The sequence below is a fragment of the Antennarius striatus genome, chromosome 9, assembly GCF_040054535.1.
Source record: "Antennarius striatus isolate MH-2024 chromosome 9, ASM4005453v1, whole genome shotgun sequence".
In the NCBI taxonomy this organism is placed as follows: Eukaryota; Metazoa; Chordata; class Actinopteri; order Lophiiformes; family Antennariidae; genus Antennarius; species Antennarius striatus.
This window is the reverse complement of record NC_090784.1, coordinates 11,872,050-11,888,784: the sequence shown is the minus strand read 5'-3', so window position 1 is coordinate 11,888,784 and position 16,735 is coordinate 11,872,050. Positions and strand designations below refer to the sequence as shown.

Sequence of the window (16,735 nt, the reverse complement as noted above, 5' to 3'; positions counted from 1 at the left end):
TTCAAATAAGTGCTGTTAAATCTCTTGATTTATGGCTTATATTGAAATGATAATGCCATTGCCATAGTCACTCTATTAATCTGGGTTCACATGTTTTTGAATACCATAGTCCTACTCCCCAGTGGCACATAATGACACAGCTCAGAAAAATTTAAGAAAACTTCACCATTACAGTATAACTTCAAACCAGTTAGACATCAGGAATATTAACATGTAAATCTAGGAAGCACGAGTGATTGTGAATCAACTGCACCTGCTTTAATGCAAATGAAAGCGACATCAGGTGCAATGAAAAGACAGAAAAACAACCTCTAAACACAGAGTAGTTTTGCATGTGATGGTCACAGAAAGTTGGTCACTATTTGTAGCATGAGGTAATACATGCAGCCCAGTCAGTAGCCCAACTCCACCAGGATGCCAGATCCACATGCATGGTTTCAAGGTTTGATGTGTCTCCCAGCTTAGTTTCAAGAGTCTGGAGGAGATACCAGGACTCTGATTGTAAAATGAGGAGAACTGGACAGGGCCATAGAAGGGCATCAACCGTAGAACACTGCCATAGCTCTACAAAATGATGTTTTGAAGGCTACTGGTTAGTATTTGACTAACTAAACTGTCAGAAACAGCCTCCAGCCTCTAACAGGACCTGTTCTGTCTGCCACATAGACTTCCATGCCACAGCCAGCAGTACGCTGAGTGCTATTAAATACCGGGATGAAATCATGCGATTACCATCACCTCATGGGCCCTGAGTTCCTCCTGGTATTATTATGTATTAACATGATAGCATTCACACAGTGGTTCCACTTGTGGGTTGTTGTTTTTTTAATTTTTGTTGGATTTTTGAAACCAGCCTTCAATGGATTAAGGATTTTGGTTTCCACTGACCAATGTCGTGTGATTTTGTTCTCAACAAAATACGCAATATACAACAGAATAGAATTTTAGCTTGAAAAAAATGTTTAGCAAATGTCTGATGTGTGATTTAAATGATCCCTTCATTTTCTGAGTGGTGTATTCACCTCCATGCATGTTGGTGTGTGCAGATTGTTAGAAAAAAAAATTAAGTTGATGTTGAAGTGTATTTCCAGCTCTGCACCACCACTTTCAGCACACAGAATTTAGAAAAAAATAACTGAATGCAAAACCTGTCATTACAGATTAGTGGAACACACTGCCATCTTTTCATGCACATGGCTTTAAAGCTTCGAATTAAATAATAGCTTGTACATTCTTAACACAGGCAACACTCTTTTGTGAGTGTGTGGCTTCCAAAGAGTCAAAATCATACTGGATCTGACCAGGATAATCAACTTCCCATGAACTGTGGTCATATATTATGGTGTGTTCCTCTCGTTCAGTCACAAGTTCTTCTTTGTTAGATCCAGGGTCTCCAAAAGGTCTTCATTGTTTCCTGAAAACATTTTAATTAGATAATTCCAACAAAGATTTGCCTCTGGCAACACTGACAATATTGAACAATCTATATCTTAACTAAAATGTCATAGGGTAGTGTCAAACGAAGCTGAAATCATGATTTGTGGATTAGTGCCAACAGTCAAACAATGTTAAGGAGCTACACTGCACAAACCCCATACAGGAGCAGGACAAGGTCTTGGACTGGAGCAAGTCTTTGTGTCCTGTTTCGTCAAATATCGTTGCATTCTGGGACAAACAGCTTTCTGGCCCAATGAAACCAGCAGTCTTCTCCTAATGCGTAACAAAGAAGGGATTGTGAAGCTGTGTTTGTGTGTGTGTGTGTGTGTGTGTGTGTGTGTGTGTGTGTGTGTGTGTGTGTGTGTGTGTGTGTGTGTGTGTGTGTGTGTGTGTGTGTGTGTGTGTGTGTGTGTGTGTGTGTGTGTGTGTGTGTGGCGATACAGACTCCTCTAAAATAAACAATGTGTAAATTACATGTTATGCTTGGCACGCTTGCTATTTTGAGCAAAAAGTATTACATCAACAAGGAACAATGTAAGCATCAGTGGACAACAGGGACTGAGATAAGGGATCATTTGTTGGACAAGTTTGCTTTCTCTAAAGAAACTGTTTGGATTTTTACTGAAGCTAGGCAAAATGGTTGACTGACCGTGGGTGCAGCCACAAAGAAATAATTTGTTCTGCTTTGCACATCATGGGCCTTAGGTCACTCAGTAGTGTAAATGGCTGAATTCCAAATGTCTAAATTCTCATTCTTCTAGTGATACAAGATCTCAACTCATCAAATTAAATAAGACTATAGATTAAATGATCAGTTATCATAATTTAATAAGTGGATAGCCCATGAAATTACAGTGCACCCTCGTTCCTTGCGATTAATGTGTTCCAGGAACCACACGTGAATAAAAAATTCTGCAATACAGCAATGAACTATTTTTCTTATTATTTAGGGTCATTTAAACGTTTATGAACCCTCCTCATACTGATATTAAACCACCTTCTATATATATTACCGTTTCCCACACTCTTATTGACTGTTTAAAGCACTTTTGTCTCACAGAAGTGCGCTGCGTCTCAAGACTCATGGAATGTAGTGCTCTTCCGGATGCCAGCCAATAGAATGCGTGTACAGTATCATGTGACTGCCTACCGAAAATGCGCAATGAGCTGGAGTTTCAAGTGTTGATGCGCAAATGCGTGTACCGTTTTTACGAAACTCACAATTTACTCCAGTACTGATTCTAAACTTGTACTTACCTAAATATTTCCATTTTAAGTAACTTTATAAGTCTTGCCCACGACGTCTCTCAGGAATATGTTGCACTTTTTATATTAGTAAACTATTGTGACAGCTTTATTATCTCTTAACATTAATAATCAGTCAAAGCAGTTAATTCAAAAGTGTTACCACACCATTAATTTGATTTTGCTCACAGGAGAGCAGAAGCATGCCAAATATGTACAGGAGTGTACATCATAGAACTTTCCAAACAGCAGACTTGACCATTGTGTTTGCTAATGAACATTTTCTATACTTTTCTTTAGTCAGATCTGCTTTCAGGTGCATCCAGTAAACATTTTAGGTTGTCCTTCAGGGTTTGTTGGGAGGACCAGTCACCTCATTCGGCCCTAAGGTGTCAGCATTACAGGGTATTAGTGCCTAGCGTATCGTGTGTCACATGACCACACTATATTTATTTAAACATTAATTAAAATTATGTCGATCTTCAAAAATGATAAATTAATCTTCAACATTCATGAAATGGACTGAACACACATCACAACAAAACAATTTAAGTCTGGATATAGTTTAATGTCCAATGTTTTTAACTTGTTCCAGCATTATGTTATCAAACAACACGGAATAATACTTGCAAACAATATCATGTATAAAATGCATCTCAATGGAAAAAATAGGTACAGCAATACTAAACTAAGTAGAACTCATTCACAAGAAATCTACGAGGTATGATAAACTAAGTCCACACAGAAATTGTTGATATATAACAAGCAGTAATAGAACAGCAAAATCAGAGCAAACAAGAAGCAATCGCTGGAACCATGGAAATGTCAGTTGAAATTGTACATCTTATCTTTGGAGATGTAACCTGTTTTCTGAGTTAAATCTACCTTTCTTTCATTGACTCTCTCCTCTTTGCTTCTTCAATCTTCTTGTCCTGTTGGTGATTAATTAAAAACAATAATCAGCGTGTCGTAGTTTTCTTGATTCAACATTAAACATGAGGACATATCATTAGGAACTCACCCTTGCTCTGAATTTGTCAGTCAGAGCTTCCATCTGTGCAGAGTGCTTCTCCTTGTACGCCTCCATTTTCTGATTGAGTTTCTCTTCTGTCATCTTACTGAAGTTGTTGCTTTGGTCAGCTGCCTTCTGAATGACCTCTTTCGCATGCTCTCGTTTCTCAGCGAGCTGTTTCTGCACTTCTGCCCCCTGACTCTGACAAAATGACAAAAGTGAGCATTCACAGTAAGAACATGAATCCAAAGTTGACAGGCCAACTGAAAAAGTAAAAACATTATCCATCTGCCCTGATGCTTTAGATGTTTTACTGCTCCAACATACCAGAAATGAAGATCAAATCATTGTTATGATTCTAAGAAACTTAATATAAAGTTGGTAATTTGAATCAGGGAAATGTTTGAATCATGCAGGGCAGAGAAAGGATGAACAATATGTTTACGGTGTTGATCAGGGTTAAATATTCTGATGCAGTCTACCCCATCTTTGATCATCCAACACTCTGTATTGTCTGTTTTGAGACAATCTGAGGATACCCTGAAGTAAGGTTGGTGTTAAAGTAGCAGGATGAGGTTTGTTCAAATTTTGAATCTTGAAGTTAATTTCTCCCAGCTGAAAGCATCAGTTAAAACTTCTGCTCAACGATTCCTCTATTTGGTTTTAAGTTACAGCATGGATGGATATGTTATGAAGTTTTAAAGTTTAAACTAACTTTGTTGCCGTCGTGGGAATGTTAGACCACAATGCCAGCCGAGGAATTTTGTTTTATTTTCACAAATGGAAAAACAGATTTCAGGGGATAATGAAGAAAAAATAATAACACTGTAATCTCACGTTTGCTGTCAAATAATGAAGTTATTCAAGGTTCCATTCCATTTAGTGTAGTGGAGCCTTCAACATAAGGTGGCACACAAATCAACCTTGACTTTGTGTTTACTCTTCTAATTAGAGGATGGCAAAAGGTCTACACCTTGCGCTTCTCCTCTGCAGCATCCAGTTTCTTCTTGATGTCACTCAGTGATGTTGTCTTTCTCCTCATAGGGGATAATGGGATATCGCCTTTGGTATCACAGGCTGGGGGACTCAGGATGACCTCAAATGCTTGTCCCAACGGGCTTTTGTTCAACTCCCTCACTTGAATTTCTGTAAAAAAGGACATTATTGATGCTGGATATCACATGTGATGGTAGAAATAGGACAAATTCTGTGATCCTGTCAGGTCAAATTTTAAGATCACAACACCGAAATGTTTAGCCCAATTTAATCCAATATTTTCCATTTTACTTAATGACAATGTCAATCAAATAATTGGATTATTAGAAGCATGCTCTTAAATTCATTATCAAACCAGTTTCCTAACATCTTCTGATTAGTACCATGTTAGAGACCTGAGGAGATTAATAATAATAACCCCTATAATAATAATAATAATAATAATAATAATAATAATAATAACCCCTACTCCATGCTTCATTTCCGATTTTGAATGAAGAGAAGACTACTTCTGCAATAAAATACATATAAGACTTCTTTGGAGTCACAGTACATACTACTTCTGAGTCATACCGTTACCAGTCATACCAGTCATGCTGGACTTGAAGAGCAGTCTACTTTCACTAGACTGGAATTTAAAAGCTTAAAAAAAAAGTTTAAAAAACATTTCTAGCCTGATAGCAAACAACCAAGCACTGTAAATAAATAGACTTGCTTGTTTGCAATTTGAAGCTGATTAGTAGATTAGAATCAACAAACACAGGATATACATAATTTTCACTTACCATTGTAGTTTTCCATTTTAGCCAAATGATTGCCTCTTCAGTACTAAAAGAAAACATAAAAAGAGATTATCAAGTGTTTATTATTTGAAGTTATATATTTGTTTCAAAGAATGCTGGGATGGCTTCACATTGTGGGGCATGTAGGAGCTTATGTTTTGATAGATCATTGGTCAAGCATGCAAGCCTGCCTCAAAAAGAAACATTACTTCCCCTTCTGGTAAGATTAGCACACTGTAATCAAAAACAGGATGGGCATATTTATGCAGGAGGAAAGCCTGATTCCTTCATCAAATGTAAGCATGTGCTCATGAAGGTCATACATGTGGATGCAATTACCCACACTCACATCATGAAATAGACAATCAGTGTATATCGTATTGTTGATTATTATGCTTTTTTAATCTTACATAATCTGTTTCAAGTACAATGTAATGGTAGCAGTGGCAGCGTGTAAAAATCTCAGGAAAGCGACACGAGTTATTGACCAGTAATTTCATATCATATATATATATATATATATATATATATATATATATATATATATATATATATATATATATAAAAACTATGTATTATATAGTATATACAAAATATATATACATGCATACACACACACACAGTATATACTGTACATATACATATTTTTTCACAAGGTCGTGCAGAACGACAAAAGTTCCCTACTCAAAAAGGAATTTAGCTGCATTAGTGGAACACACTGCCATCTTTCCATGCACATGGTTATATAAACACGACAGAAAACAAAGCTTTAAAGCTTCAAAGCTTCAAAAATAACTTTGCCTTCACAATGAAACAACACCGTAATGCTGGACGCCTCTCATACAGTCCGAATGAATTTTAAAATGTTTCTCCCCTCATGTACATCGGAACGACCAAGGCAGCAACATCAACTGAGTCTCTGAAATATCTCCCACTGACTGGACCAGAGCAGGTGTATTGAACCTGTCGTGTCAATATCGACCTTTCTCTCCATTTCTACTTGGTAATTGGTCAGAAAGTCTTCTTATACATTTGCATAAAACCCATTGTTCTCACCGTCAAGTGCCTCCACTATGAAAACGACCCTCCGCTGAGCTCTTCTTCCCCGCTTTGTCTGGGTACCTCCGGCGCTTCGCGCCATAATCCAACACAGTTCAACGTCATCACCTTTCTTTACCTTCATTGGTCCAAATTCACCAATCATGACGGACTAAAACGAAAACACACGGTGTGCAGTGTTCAGGAGAAGGGGGGCGGGGCGGGGCGGGGTGTGTAGCGTTCGGCGGGGGGCTGGGGGCGGGGGACGGGGGCGGGGTCAAAATCTATCAGACCACTGAAGTGTCAACACTGACTGTTTTCTGATGAAATCCAGCCTTGAACTTCTGGCTGCTGGCAAACAACAGTTACACCTGTTGTGTTTTGGACGCATAACTTAAACTCTACAGGAAACTAAAGGGCCCGACCCGAGTCTGCACTGGGTCTTACCGTGAAAACAGTAGCCTCAATACGGCAAATGTGTACTCAGACTTGGGGATCATGGTGCAACAAGAATTTTTTTAATGTAGTACTACTGTATATTGACAATAGTTAAATATTACTATGTATTATATAGTATATACAAAATATATATACATGGTGCATATATATATGGTTGTGGTTGTGTCTGAGATGGCTTCCAAAACTTCCAAAACCAAAAAAAAAAAAGTTTTTGATAAAGCAGTGCATCCATCAATCCCCCTGTTGAAAAAAATGCTAGGTCTTTAAACCTCAGTTGTTTCTTTGTGCCAAAGCATTTGTTTCTTTGTTTTGGTTATTACTGCATCTTGCAACATAATTGGCTGTGGGAAACCTGTTACGGGTCTAAGGTAAATACTTTTGATTTTTGTGTGTGCGGGAACGGGGAGGGGGCACACAAGAACACTGGAAATGTTTTCAGACAGCTATTTCCATTCATTTGTTTAGCGTTCAACTACTTTCTCTTACAGAAATCCAAGAAACACAAACCCTAAGGTACATATTCAATTTTCAAAACAAAGGTGAAAGCCTCCTCCATCCAGAAAAGACAGAACAAGAACTATTAATACTGTAGACCACGTTGACACCTGTTGTGCAGGTGAATAGATGGTTTGACGAGACTTCAATCGACAAATAACGGCCCATGTAGTTTATAGCAGAGAAGCCAAAGATCCCATTTCTGGGACTGTAAGTGAGGGAAACGGTTGGCTTCAGAGTCTCCATTTAACATAAACAACAAAGTTTAACCAAATATTCACACAGTCGGGTCATTATTCTTTAAAGTTCATAAATGTATGTATAAAATCTATTTTGACCAAAACAAGTTTTATCCTTTTTGTCGCTATCCTTTGAGACAGAAAATTAGGATTTTATTGTGAAATGCTTGTGCAGCTGCTGCCAAGCTGAGGACTCAGAATAGAGTCGGAAAACATTCAATTGTGAGACTCGTGTAAGTTTACCAACAAGCCACGATTGAAAATTGACGCAAGTGACGGTCCGATAACGGTCAGAAAGAAAGATCTTCCCCCAAGACTAAAAACTTTATTAAAAGTGAATAAAACCAACAACACAAACACCAATGGACCCATCAGAGGCCTGTACCATAAAGCTGGATTACGGCTTAGCGAGATAAGTTCAGGCTTAACCCTGGCTTTTCGGTACCAAAAAGGTGGCTTACTTTCAGGCTACGTTGTCATGGTAACCTATGCTGAACACCTAACCTGCTCCGGAGCAGGATAGATGGATAGATGGATAGATAGATTAAATTTATTGATCCCAAACTGGGAAATTCCCCTGATGTTAATTGTTTAGTTTGCCTGAAAATAAATCACTGAATTACCTTCTTCTTGTGTTGTAATTTTTCCACCTCAAGTTTGAGTTTTCTCATTTTCAGTTCTTTATATTCAATATCCAGTTTCTTTGCGGCAATGTCTAGTTCAAGTTTTCTTTTGTACAGCATTCTCACACTGTCAGCTCCGACCTGAAACAAATTAAATGCATTTTACAGTTGCTTCATGATATAAGCATTCCTGCTTTTAATGGCTGGCTTTAAAATAATGCCAATGTCACACTGACTATCCCCATTACATTGAAGTTAATTACATCTAGCGACTGTCTCCTGCTGGACTGATTGGAGGTGGAGGCCACAGACTCGGGGTCTGGAGGATTTCCCTCTTCCTGTGACATATACAGTACATCATAGCAGCATAGCGAGCATTGAGGACACCAGTTAGTCCAATGTGCAGACCACCACCATTAGTGAGACATGAAAGATAGCATCAGCACACACTGGATCTATGTTAAAACAGGGTGAATGACATATAACTGTTAATTATAGACTACAGTGTACCAGCAATGGTTTTTCTGAGTCTGCAGACAATGTCTCCTCCTCATCCATGGCCTCCAGCTGAGTACAACTCCCCCAAATCTATGATCAGCAACCACAGATGACACATGTAAATGTATGTGACAGGTTGACTTCACTATTACCTCTGCATAGGACAGTGTTTGTGTAGGTGGGGGCAGCAGCGTGAGAGTATGAGTCTCACTATAAACTGTTGAGAAAATAAATGTTACACTCCCACAGTAAAAATATTGGATAATTGAGAACCCACGCAGACACGGGGGAGAGCATTCGAACTTCGCACAGAGCGGGACTCGAACCCACATCCGCCGTGTTGTGAGGCGAGCGCTAACCACTGCGCCACCGTGCCGCCCCCAATATACGGTACATATACATATACATATATATACTGTATAAACTGTGTGTGTGTGTGTGTGTGTGTGTGTGTGTGTGTGTGTGTGTGTGTGTGTGTATATATATATATATATATATATATATATATATATATATATATATATATATATATATATATATATATATATATATATATATATATATATATATATATATATATATATATATATATATATATATATATATATATATATATATATATATATATATATATATATATATATATTTTGACCGAAACAAGTTTTTTTTTTTGTCGTTATCCTTTTTTTGGGACAAAAAAAAAAAGGATTTTATTGTGAAATGCTTGTCATTTCAATCGGATGTAAAAAGTTTTATTTTGTAAAATAGACAAAACAACTTCCGTTCATTATAGTCGTTTGACAGTGCTACGAAAGTCCACAGTATTACTAGACGGTCCTCTAGGATTCATTTTAGCATTTCATCACCAACATGGGGGCTTGTTTGGCCTTGTGTTCTTTAGCTAGCTGTGTAAGTATCTATTCTTAATATGAATGTTTGTTAAGATACTAGAGAAAGCTGTTAACTACGTTATTGTTTTTGTCCTAACGATGCGGGCTAAACTACTGGATTGCTAACATCATTTAATCTAATCGATTTACTGTCAAAAACTAATCAGTTGTCTTAATAATGTTGTATGTGATACCAACTAACGTTACAATTTTAAAGGTACTGTAAATGGTTTTGTAATCTCCTAAAACAGCCAGTCTAGTAGTGAGGTGGAGGTGGAGTGTTTACTTTACTCGTAGTGAACATTTCGCCAACACCAGAGGCCCTGAACGTCTTGACTGGCCTGGATAACGACCCGGGGTAGATCCTGTTTGTGTAATTATCACTTAGAATTTGAGTCAGATTTGTTGCTGATGCTTGTCCACTTAGATTTGGCATTGGAAATTATCACGATAAAGAATTCTACCAGTCCAGCATGTCGTTTAGACTAGACCCAATCTACAATTCTCAGTCCACTAAAGCTTTTGGCCATGTTTATTCGACTGTTGTAGAATTTATAAAACTCCAAAACTGTCCTTAAGCATTTTTTTCCCCCTCACTGCATCACTTTGTTTTTCTAACCATCACTCACAGGCATCCTGTCTGTGTGGATCAGCACCTTGTCTTCTGTGTGGCTGCTGTCCTTCCTCCAACAACTCCACCGTCACACGGCTGGTTTTCTCCTTCTTTCTGCTGCTGGGGACATTGGTGTCTGTCATCATGATCCTCCCTGGAATGGAGATGGAGCTCCGTAAAGTGAGATTGCTCTCTGTAGCTCCTCAAACGTACTGCATGTTTATTGTTCCAGTTTCTGTATTTCATGTGCCTCTACGGCAACACATTGTGTCGGGTGTTTTTGCCAAACATACAGGAATCACTGTGTATGTTTGACACATCGTGTCAATTCGTGATGACACGCCCCCTTAGCCATCACTGGCTGCAGGTGATCAGGCTACATCGATTAGCCTACCTGTGTTACAGGGGATTTTGCGCACTCAGTAGTTGATTTATGCCTGTCATGATGTTACGTCATCTGATTGCTTTCTTAATAATTTAATTCATAGTAACTATGTTCAGCAAAAAAAGAAAGTGGTCGGACGAATATGTGCAACGTGAATTTTACACCAGTAAAACATATACAGTGTTTTCCGCACCTAAAAGCCTTTACTTTTCTCAATTTCTTATAATCCAATGTGCCTTATGAAAAAAGTTTTAAAATAGACCATTCATTAAAAATGAGTTCTCAGATGCGTTTTATAATCCAGTGCGCTTTATAATCCAGTGTGCCTTATGTATGAAATAATTTTTTTTTTAAAAAAGGCCATTCATTGAAGGTGCGCCTTATAATCCAGTGCGCCTTATAGTGCGGAAAATACTGTGCTTATGTCTTAAATTTGGGGGGGGGGGGGTTCTTTTACTAAAGAAAGGTTCGGTGAGTGAGCATATGAAACCGGCAGGGTTCTGTACCTCCAACAAGGTTAAGAACCACTGCTCTATTGGTTACTTGAACTTGAAGCAAAAAGTAGGTCTATTAAAAGATTCAAAGATTGTTCACTTGTTGAGTGCCGTCATCACTCACTATACGACTTGTGTTTTGCTGATATTAGTCATTCTTCCATAAAGTTTCATTTCTTGATCCCTTAAACATGATGTGTATATTTACTGCAGTTATGTGTTCTCTGACTTTCTGTAGATCCCAGGATTTTGCAAGGGAGGAGCCTCCGTGTTTGGTATCGACAACCAAGTTAACTGTGACGTCATTGTGGGCTTCAAGTCTGTGTATCGTATGTGCTTCGCCATGACCTGCTTCTTTTTTCTGTTCTTTGCCATCATGATTGGTGTTCGTAGCAGCAAAGACCCACGTGCAGCTATTCAAAATGGGTGCGTGTTATTTGGAATTGTATGTGAATGCATGTATTTAAGAAGGAACAGGTCAGTTTTCCTTGTTTTACTGTCTGTACTTTCTTTGCTAATGGAGCACTGAAAAATTCACGAGAGTTTAGTAAGAGAGAAACCTGTTTTACAAATAATTCCATTATATTTGAATTTCTTGAAAATATGCATAAAAATTTACAGAGGTTTATCCTGAATTTAGTTTTCAAATTAGAGATAAAGGAAGGCTATGTGAACTGTGATTGGGCATTAAATTGTTTTGTTTTTTCACATAATACCAGTATTAATACAATACTCACAATATTATTATAATGTTATTAATATGTATTTTTTTTATTTTTTACATAAAAGGAACAGTAAATTTCCAAACCACTGTTTCTATGTTGGGTTTTTTAATCTTTGAAAGCAGCTATACTGTAATTTCGCAGAAGGTGATTTTGGTAATTGTTTATTTTTCAGGTTCTGGTTCTTTAAGTTTCTGATCCTGGTTGGAATTACAGTTGGAGCTTTTTTCATCCCCGATGGAACATTTCACACTGGTACTAACACGGTGGAATTGCAAATAAATAATATCCTTTTCTTGAGCAGACACTGACTTTAACTTTGTGATTCAGAGACTCAAGAAATAAGGAATGACTTTACCTGACTGGTTTTAGGAAACTCTTCTCAGCTGTGTTTGTTTCCTTTCCTTTCATAGTGTGGTTTTACTTCGGAGCTGTGGGATCCTTTATCTTCATTCTAATCCAACTTATTCTTCTCATCGACTTTGCCTACTCTTGGAATAAGATATGGGTGGAAAATGCTGAAAATAGTGACAACAAGTGCTGGTTTGCAGGTATATGAATATGTTAAATAAGGCTGCTGTGGTATTGAGGTCACAATAATATATATGTTTCATGTTAAATGTATGTTCTTGTATTTTCAGGCCTTCTGACTTTCACCTTCCTCTATTATGCACTGGCCATTGCGGCTGTGGTTCTTTTCTACGTTTACTACACACAGCCTGATGACTGCACAGAACACAAGGTCTTCATCAGCCTCAACCTTATCTTCTGCATCATTGTCTCCATTGTCTCCATCCTGCCCAAGATTCAGGTAGAAACCCTCGTCCTTATTGATATGTAATCTTTGTTTTGTTTTGGCTTTCATACAATTTTTTTCAAAACAAACCCAACATTTTAAAAGGTTGTTCCAAGTTTGGTAAATAGGGCAACTGAACTAGAAAAATAAAACGGGGTGTTTTTTTAATTTTTAGATCATTGATGCTCACAGAAGAAATGATCAAAAGAAAAGATTCAGTGCTTTCTTGCCCAGTTGCAGCAGAAGGCCTTGCAATAAAAATGGATTGTTGTGTATTTATGTTAACACTGGGGCACGAGGCGTGAATTTGTTATGGCACAAAAACTTTTTCTTATGTGTTTGAGTTTTGAGGAAACCATACCAAACCAAACACATAAAACCAGTCAGATGGGACTGGTTTTACATCCAGTCCCATCTGAGTTTTTAATAGACATTTCATTTTCAGCTTCTTAGAATTTTTGGTTGCAACATTTGGACAGGTAATTTAATGTACGTATTTTTTTGTTGCAGAGAACACAGCCCTACTCTGGTTTGCTCCAGGCTTCACTCATCTCTCTCTACACCATGTATGTCACTTGGTCTGCCATGACCAACAATCCAAGTGAGTCCTTGCCATCCTTCTGGTCCGTAGATTAATTGATACTTCCTTGCTTACTTACTTTCTTATAAGTATAAAGATACAATTTTTTCCAATATATGTGTTTCCTGCAGTATTTTGATCACACTTGTGAGATTCTACGATATACTTTAAGATTCTTTTCCCCAAATGAAGGACAAAAGATGAGTGTGTGCCGCAACAGACATACATTTAGGACATACATTTAAGCACGCATTGGGGATTGTTCTTTTTCAGTTGCATCGTTAATTTATGAATTTATTTTATATATTTTACTGTATATTATTATATAGTTACTACTTTATTAATTCTCTGTCTTATTTTCATGTGTAACTAAAAACTATAATAAGCCGTGCCAGATAACGTCAGACCAACCAGATTCACTGAAAGGCTTCAAACTACAGAACACGTAGGAACAGAAAGATTGCACCATCATCAGTACATTTGCAGGAGGGAGGGAACACCACACAAAAGCTTGCCATCGCTGGTGGTTAAATGTGTCTGGAAGCACTCTTGAGTAAATTTTGCCTCTATGAAAACATGATATGTTTGCGAAACAGAGCAAATTGAAGCAGAGGCTTACAGTTTCAGAAAAGGAAAATTAATATTGTGGTAGGTCTCCACATAAAAATTAATTTATGGGCAACCCTGAATGTAGTTGCAAACAGAATAATTAAATGTCTCTGTGTGTGCTCTGATGTTTCAGATCGAAAGTGTAACCCCAGCCTGTTGAGTCTCGTGTCAAACGTCAGCACCACTCCTTCATCTATTGATGGCACCCTTGAAACAGTACAGTGGTGGGATGCTCAAGGCATTGTTGGTTTGATCATTTTTCTCTTCTGCACCCTTTATGCCAGGTAGATACAGCAGTGGAAAACAATCCATTTAATGTTCTGCTTTATTTTACGTCAGTAAAACTGTATTTCTCTTCTCTAGTATCCGTTCATCAAGTCATACTCAGGTAAACAAGCTCATGCAGACGGAGGAGGGCGGTGGAACAGTTGGAGAGAGTGTGGTGGGAGAGGATGGAGTACGCAGAGCCGTAGACAATGAGGAGGATGGAGTCACTTACAACTACTCCTTTTTCCACTTCCATCTCTGTCTGGCTTCTCTTTACATTATGATGACTCTGACCAACTGGTACCAGTAAGTAATATATATAGTTAAATATGAAATAGACATGTGGCGTGATCCAGGGTGTGAGCCCACTGGTTTAATGAAACTGGCAGGATTAAACACAATTCTTCAGATATGTCAATGATTTTGACGTTTTTGAAGTCAACGTGTAATGCTTTAAAGTACCACCAGAGGGCGTCTCACTTCAGCTGAACGCTATCAAATCTGTGAACACAAGTTTCTGTGAAATTTCCTCAAATCAGCTGACCTTTTTCTAATCATTCATTAACCATATGTGAAAAGTATCAGTTTAAACTCCAGCATATGACCTGTAATGAGTTACTTACATGAAATATCTCCCATGTCTGTCATTCCTCAGACCAGACACTGCCACCCAGGCCATGCTAAGCAGCATGCCAGCTGTGTGGGTGAAGATGACCTCCAGCTGGCTGGGCCTTGGGCTCTACCTTTGGACTCTTGTTGCCCCTGTCATCTTTCCAGAAAGGGATTTCAGCTGAGCACAACCTCTCTTTAAACTGGTTTTCTGCCTTGTGAACTAGGCCAAAAAAGGGTATAATGAAGGAAATACATTTAATAACTTTTTGTTTCTGACATTTGGTGACTGCAGTTATTGTGTTTATGGTGTTTTACTCCTCTCGCTGTGATAAATACTAGTTATTTTGACATGGATTATTTTTAGTCTGATAGTGGTTTTGTCTTCGGGGAGTTATTTTCTTTTATAGGGGACTACCTTCAGCCTGCTGTGGCTATGATATGATCTTAGGAACTCCAGTCACGTTTCGCTGGATTTTTCTTGCCGGACTATCGCAAAAAAAATTAACAACATGGCACTTTCCCAATACCTCAGATATTGCAGTTGCAGAATCCCCTTTGAAATGTCTGTGATGTCAGACTTCTCTGATTGGCTGGGTCTGGAATCCCCCTGATTAGCTGAACTGTTTTGGTGCTGGGGGCAAGGAGGAGATCCCTCCTCGTGAGCCCCAGAGTGAGGTTAGTGTGAGAGTTAGATAAGACAAACATGACGCACCCGAGAGATCATAACAAGGCTTGCATATGGCTGCTAGGCTGTATGCCAATCATTACATCTTTTATCCAGAGAGTCCTATTGGACGACCAGTCTGATCAGAGCTCTTTCTTATCTACTCTGACTGATGATAATGTATCTCTGATGCTGTGTCTCTCCATGTCTGACTGTGTTTGGCCTTGTACCAAACGATTTATACCTGTATAGTTATGTGTGTGTGCAACAGGGAGACATGCGTGGTTAACCATATGTGAAATAGAACATGAAAATCCACACTGCCTTTTCACTCACACATGCCATGATTCCCAGAATGTTTCAAAGTGTTGAGTTAACAAGATTTTATTGCTGCAGTTTACAAAACAGGACATTTCACAAATAATTTTTAATAAATGGTACTGATTTCCACAGTATTTTGATGGTTGTAATGGTGGTACAGTATGTTATGCCTTGTGCATTGTGATTTCAATATAAATATGAATGAGTATAAGCAGACAAAAATATTTTGGATCTGTGAGAAAGTTTGTGCAATCCTGAAAAAAAGTTATCCTTTGCATCTTTCCTCTGTCTCTGGCTGCAAAAAAGTATGTACATGAAGATTTCCAAGTCTCAATTTTTTATTATCTCTAGCCAAGATACGATGTTTTCAACTGCATTGTTTATGTTGTTTGTTAACTAGTTGGCAGGGTTACCAAAAATTTACTCATCAAATCTGGTGGGGGTTAGGTGTGTTCCAAACAAGAAGCAGATCCTAAATCCACCCTACCAGAGAGATGTGTAAGATTATTTGGGCTTTGTAGTCATGGTTCTACTGACTTATATTAGATTTCAATTAATTTTATTTAACAACTTTTCAAAAGAATTGTACATTATAACCAGAGGTCATTTTTTCAAATATTTCAACAGTTATTAAGTGCCTTTTTGTGGTATTGCATTTCAAAATGTCTTTAATTCTGACATAAAAGTCATTCTGCTTTTAATGGCGTGCATCCTGCTTATTGCATGCTGTATAGCATACGCCCAAGACTGGAATTAATATTGTATCTAATGTATAAACACTGCTTTTAATAAAGAAGGAAAACAGTTACTCACTCTGCCTGGATTGAGCCTCACTGATCCGTACGTTAAGATGTGTAAAAACAAAACGTTTGGTAAATTAAGTTTGTATTACAGCTTTGATTCCATTTTAGCCTTGATAGAGCTACAGCAATTTCTAATGAGCTAATTACGCTAACAT

The 16,735-nt window shown here is 38.0% G+C and overlaps 2 protein-coding genes across 2 annotated transcripts; one reads left to right on the top strand and one right to left on the bottom strand.

Moving 5' to 3' along the window:
• Positions 1–3,240: 3,240 nt before the first annotated feature.
• On the bottom strand, positions 3,241–6,601 carry stmn1b (stathmin 1b). The gene is made up of 5 exons (XM_068323972.1): positions 6,529–6,601; positions 5,476–5,518; positions 4,668–4,840; positions 3,704–3,895; positions 3,241–3,614 (listed from the first exon to the last, which is right to left on the bottom strand). The coding sequence occupies exons 2-5, from the start codon at positions 5,489–5,491 to the stop codon at positions 3,564–3,566; spliced, it is 432 nt and encodes a 143-aa protein (XP_068180073.1). The 5' UTR covers positions 5,492–5,518; positions 6,529–6,601; the 3' UTR covers positions 3,241–3,563.
• A 3,015-nt stretch (positions 6,602–9,616) lies between these two features.
• On the top strand, positions 9,617–16,608 carry serinc2l (serine incorporator 2, like). The gene is made up of 10 exons (XM_068323368.1): positions 9,617–9,733; positions 10,346–10,507; positions 11,445–11,632; positions 12,104–12,183; positions 12,342–12,479; positions 12,570–12,739; positions 13,235–13,325; positions 14,047–14,197; positions 14,277–14,486; positions 14,836–16,608. Exons 1-10 carry the CDS (start codon positions 9,695–9,697, stop codon positions 14,972–14,974), a joined length of 1,368 nt encoding a protein of 455 aa, XP_068179469.1. The 5' UTR covers positions 9,617–9,694; the 3' UTR covers positions 14,975–16,608.
• The last annotated feature ends 127 nt before the right edge of the window (positions 16,609–16,735 follow it).

Excerpts from the sequence above, each read along its gene's own strand:
- serinc2l (XM_068323368.1), top strand. The coding sequence starts at position 9,695 with ATGGGGGCTTGTTTGGCCTTGTGTTCTTTAGCTAGCTGT. Across the intron at positions 13,326-14,046 it reads TGCCATGACCAACAATCCAA|ATCGAAAGTGTAACCCCAGC; the intron begins GTGAGTCCTTGC and ends CTGATGTTTCAG. Across the intron at positions 14,198-14,276 it reads TTCTGCACCCTTTATGCCAG|TATCCGTTCATCAAGTCATA; the intron begins GTAGATACAGCA and ends TCTCTTCTCTAG.
- stmn1b (XM_068323972.1), bottom strand. Across the intron at positions 3,896-4,667 it reads CTGCAGAGGAGAAGCGCAAG|AGTCAGGGGGCAGAAGTGCA; the intron begins GTGTAGACCTTT and ends TCATTTTGTCAG. Across the intron at positions 3,615-3,703 it reads CTGACAAATTCAGAGCAAGG|GACAAGAAGATTGAAGAAGC; the intron begins GTGAGTTCCTAA and ends AATCACCAACAG.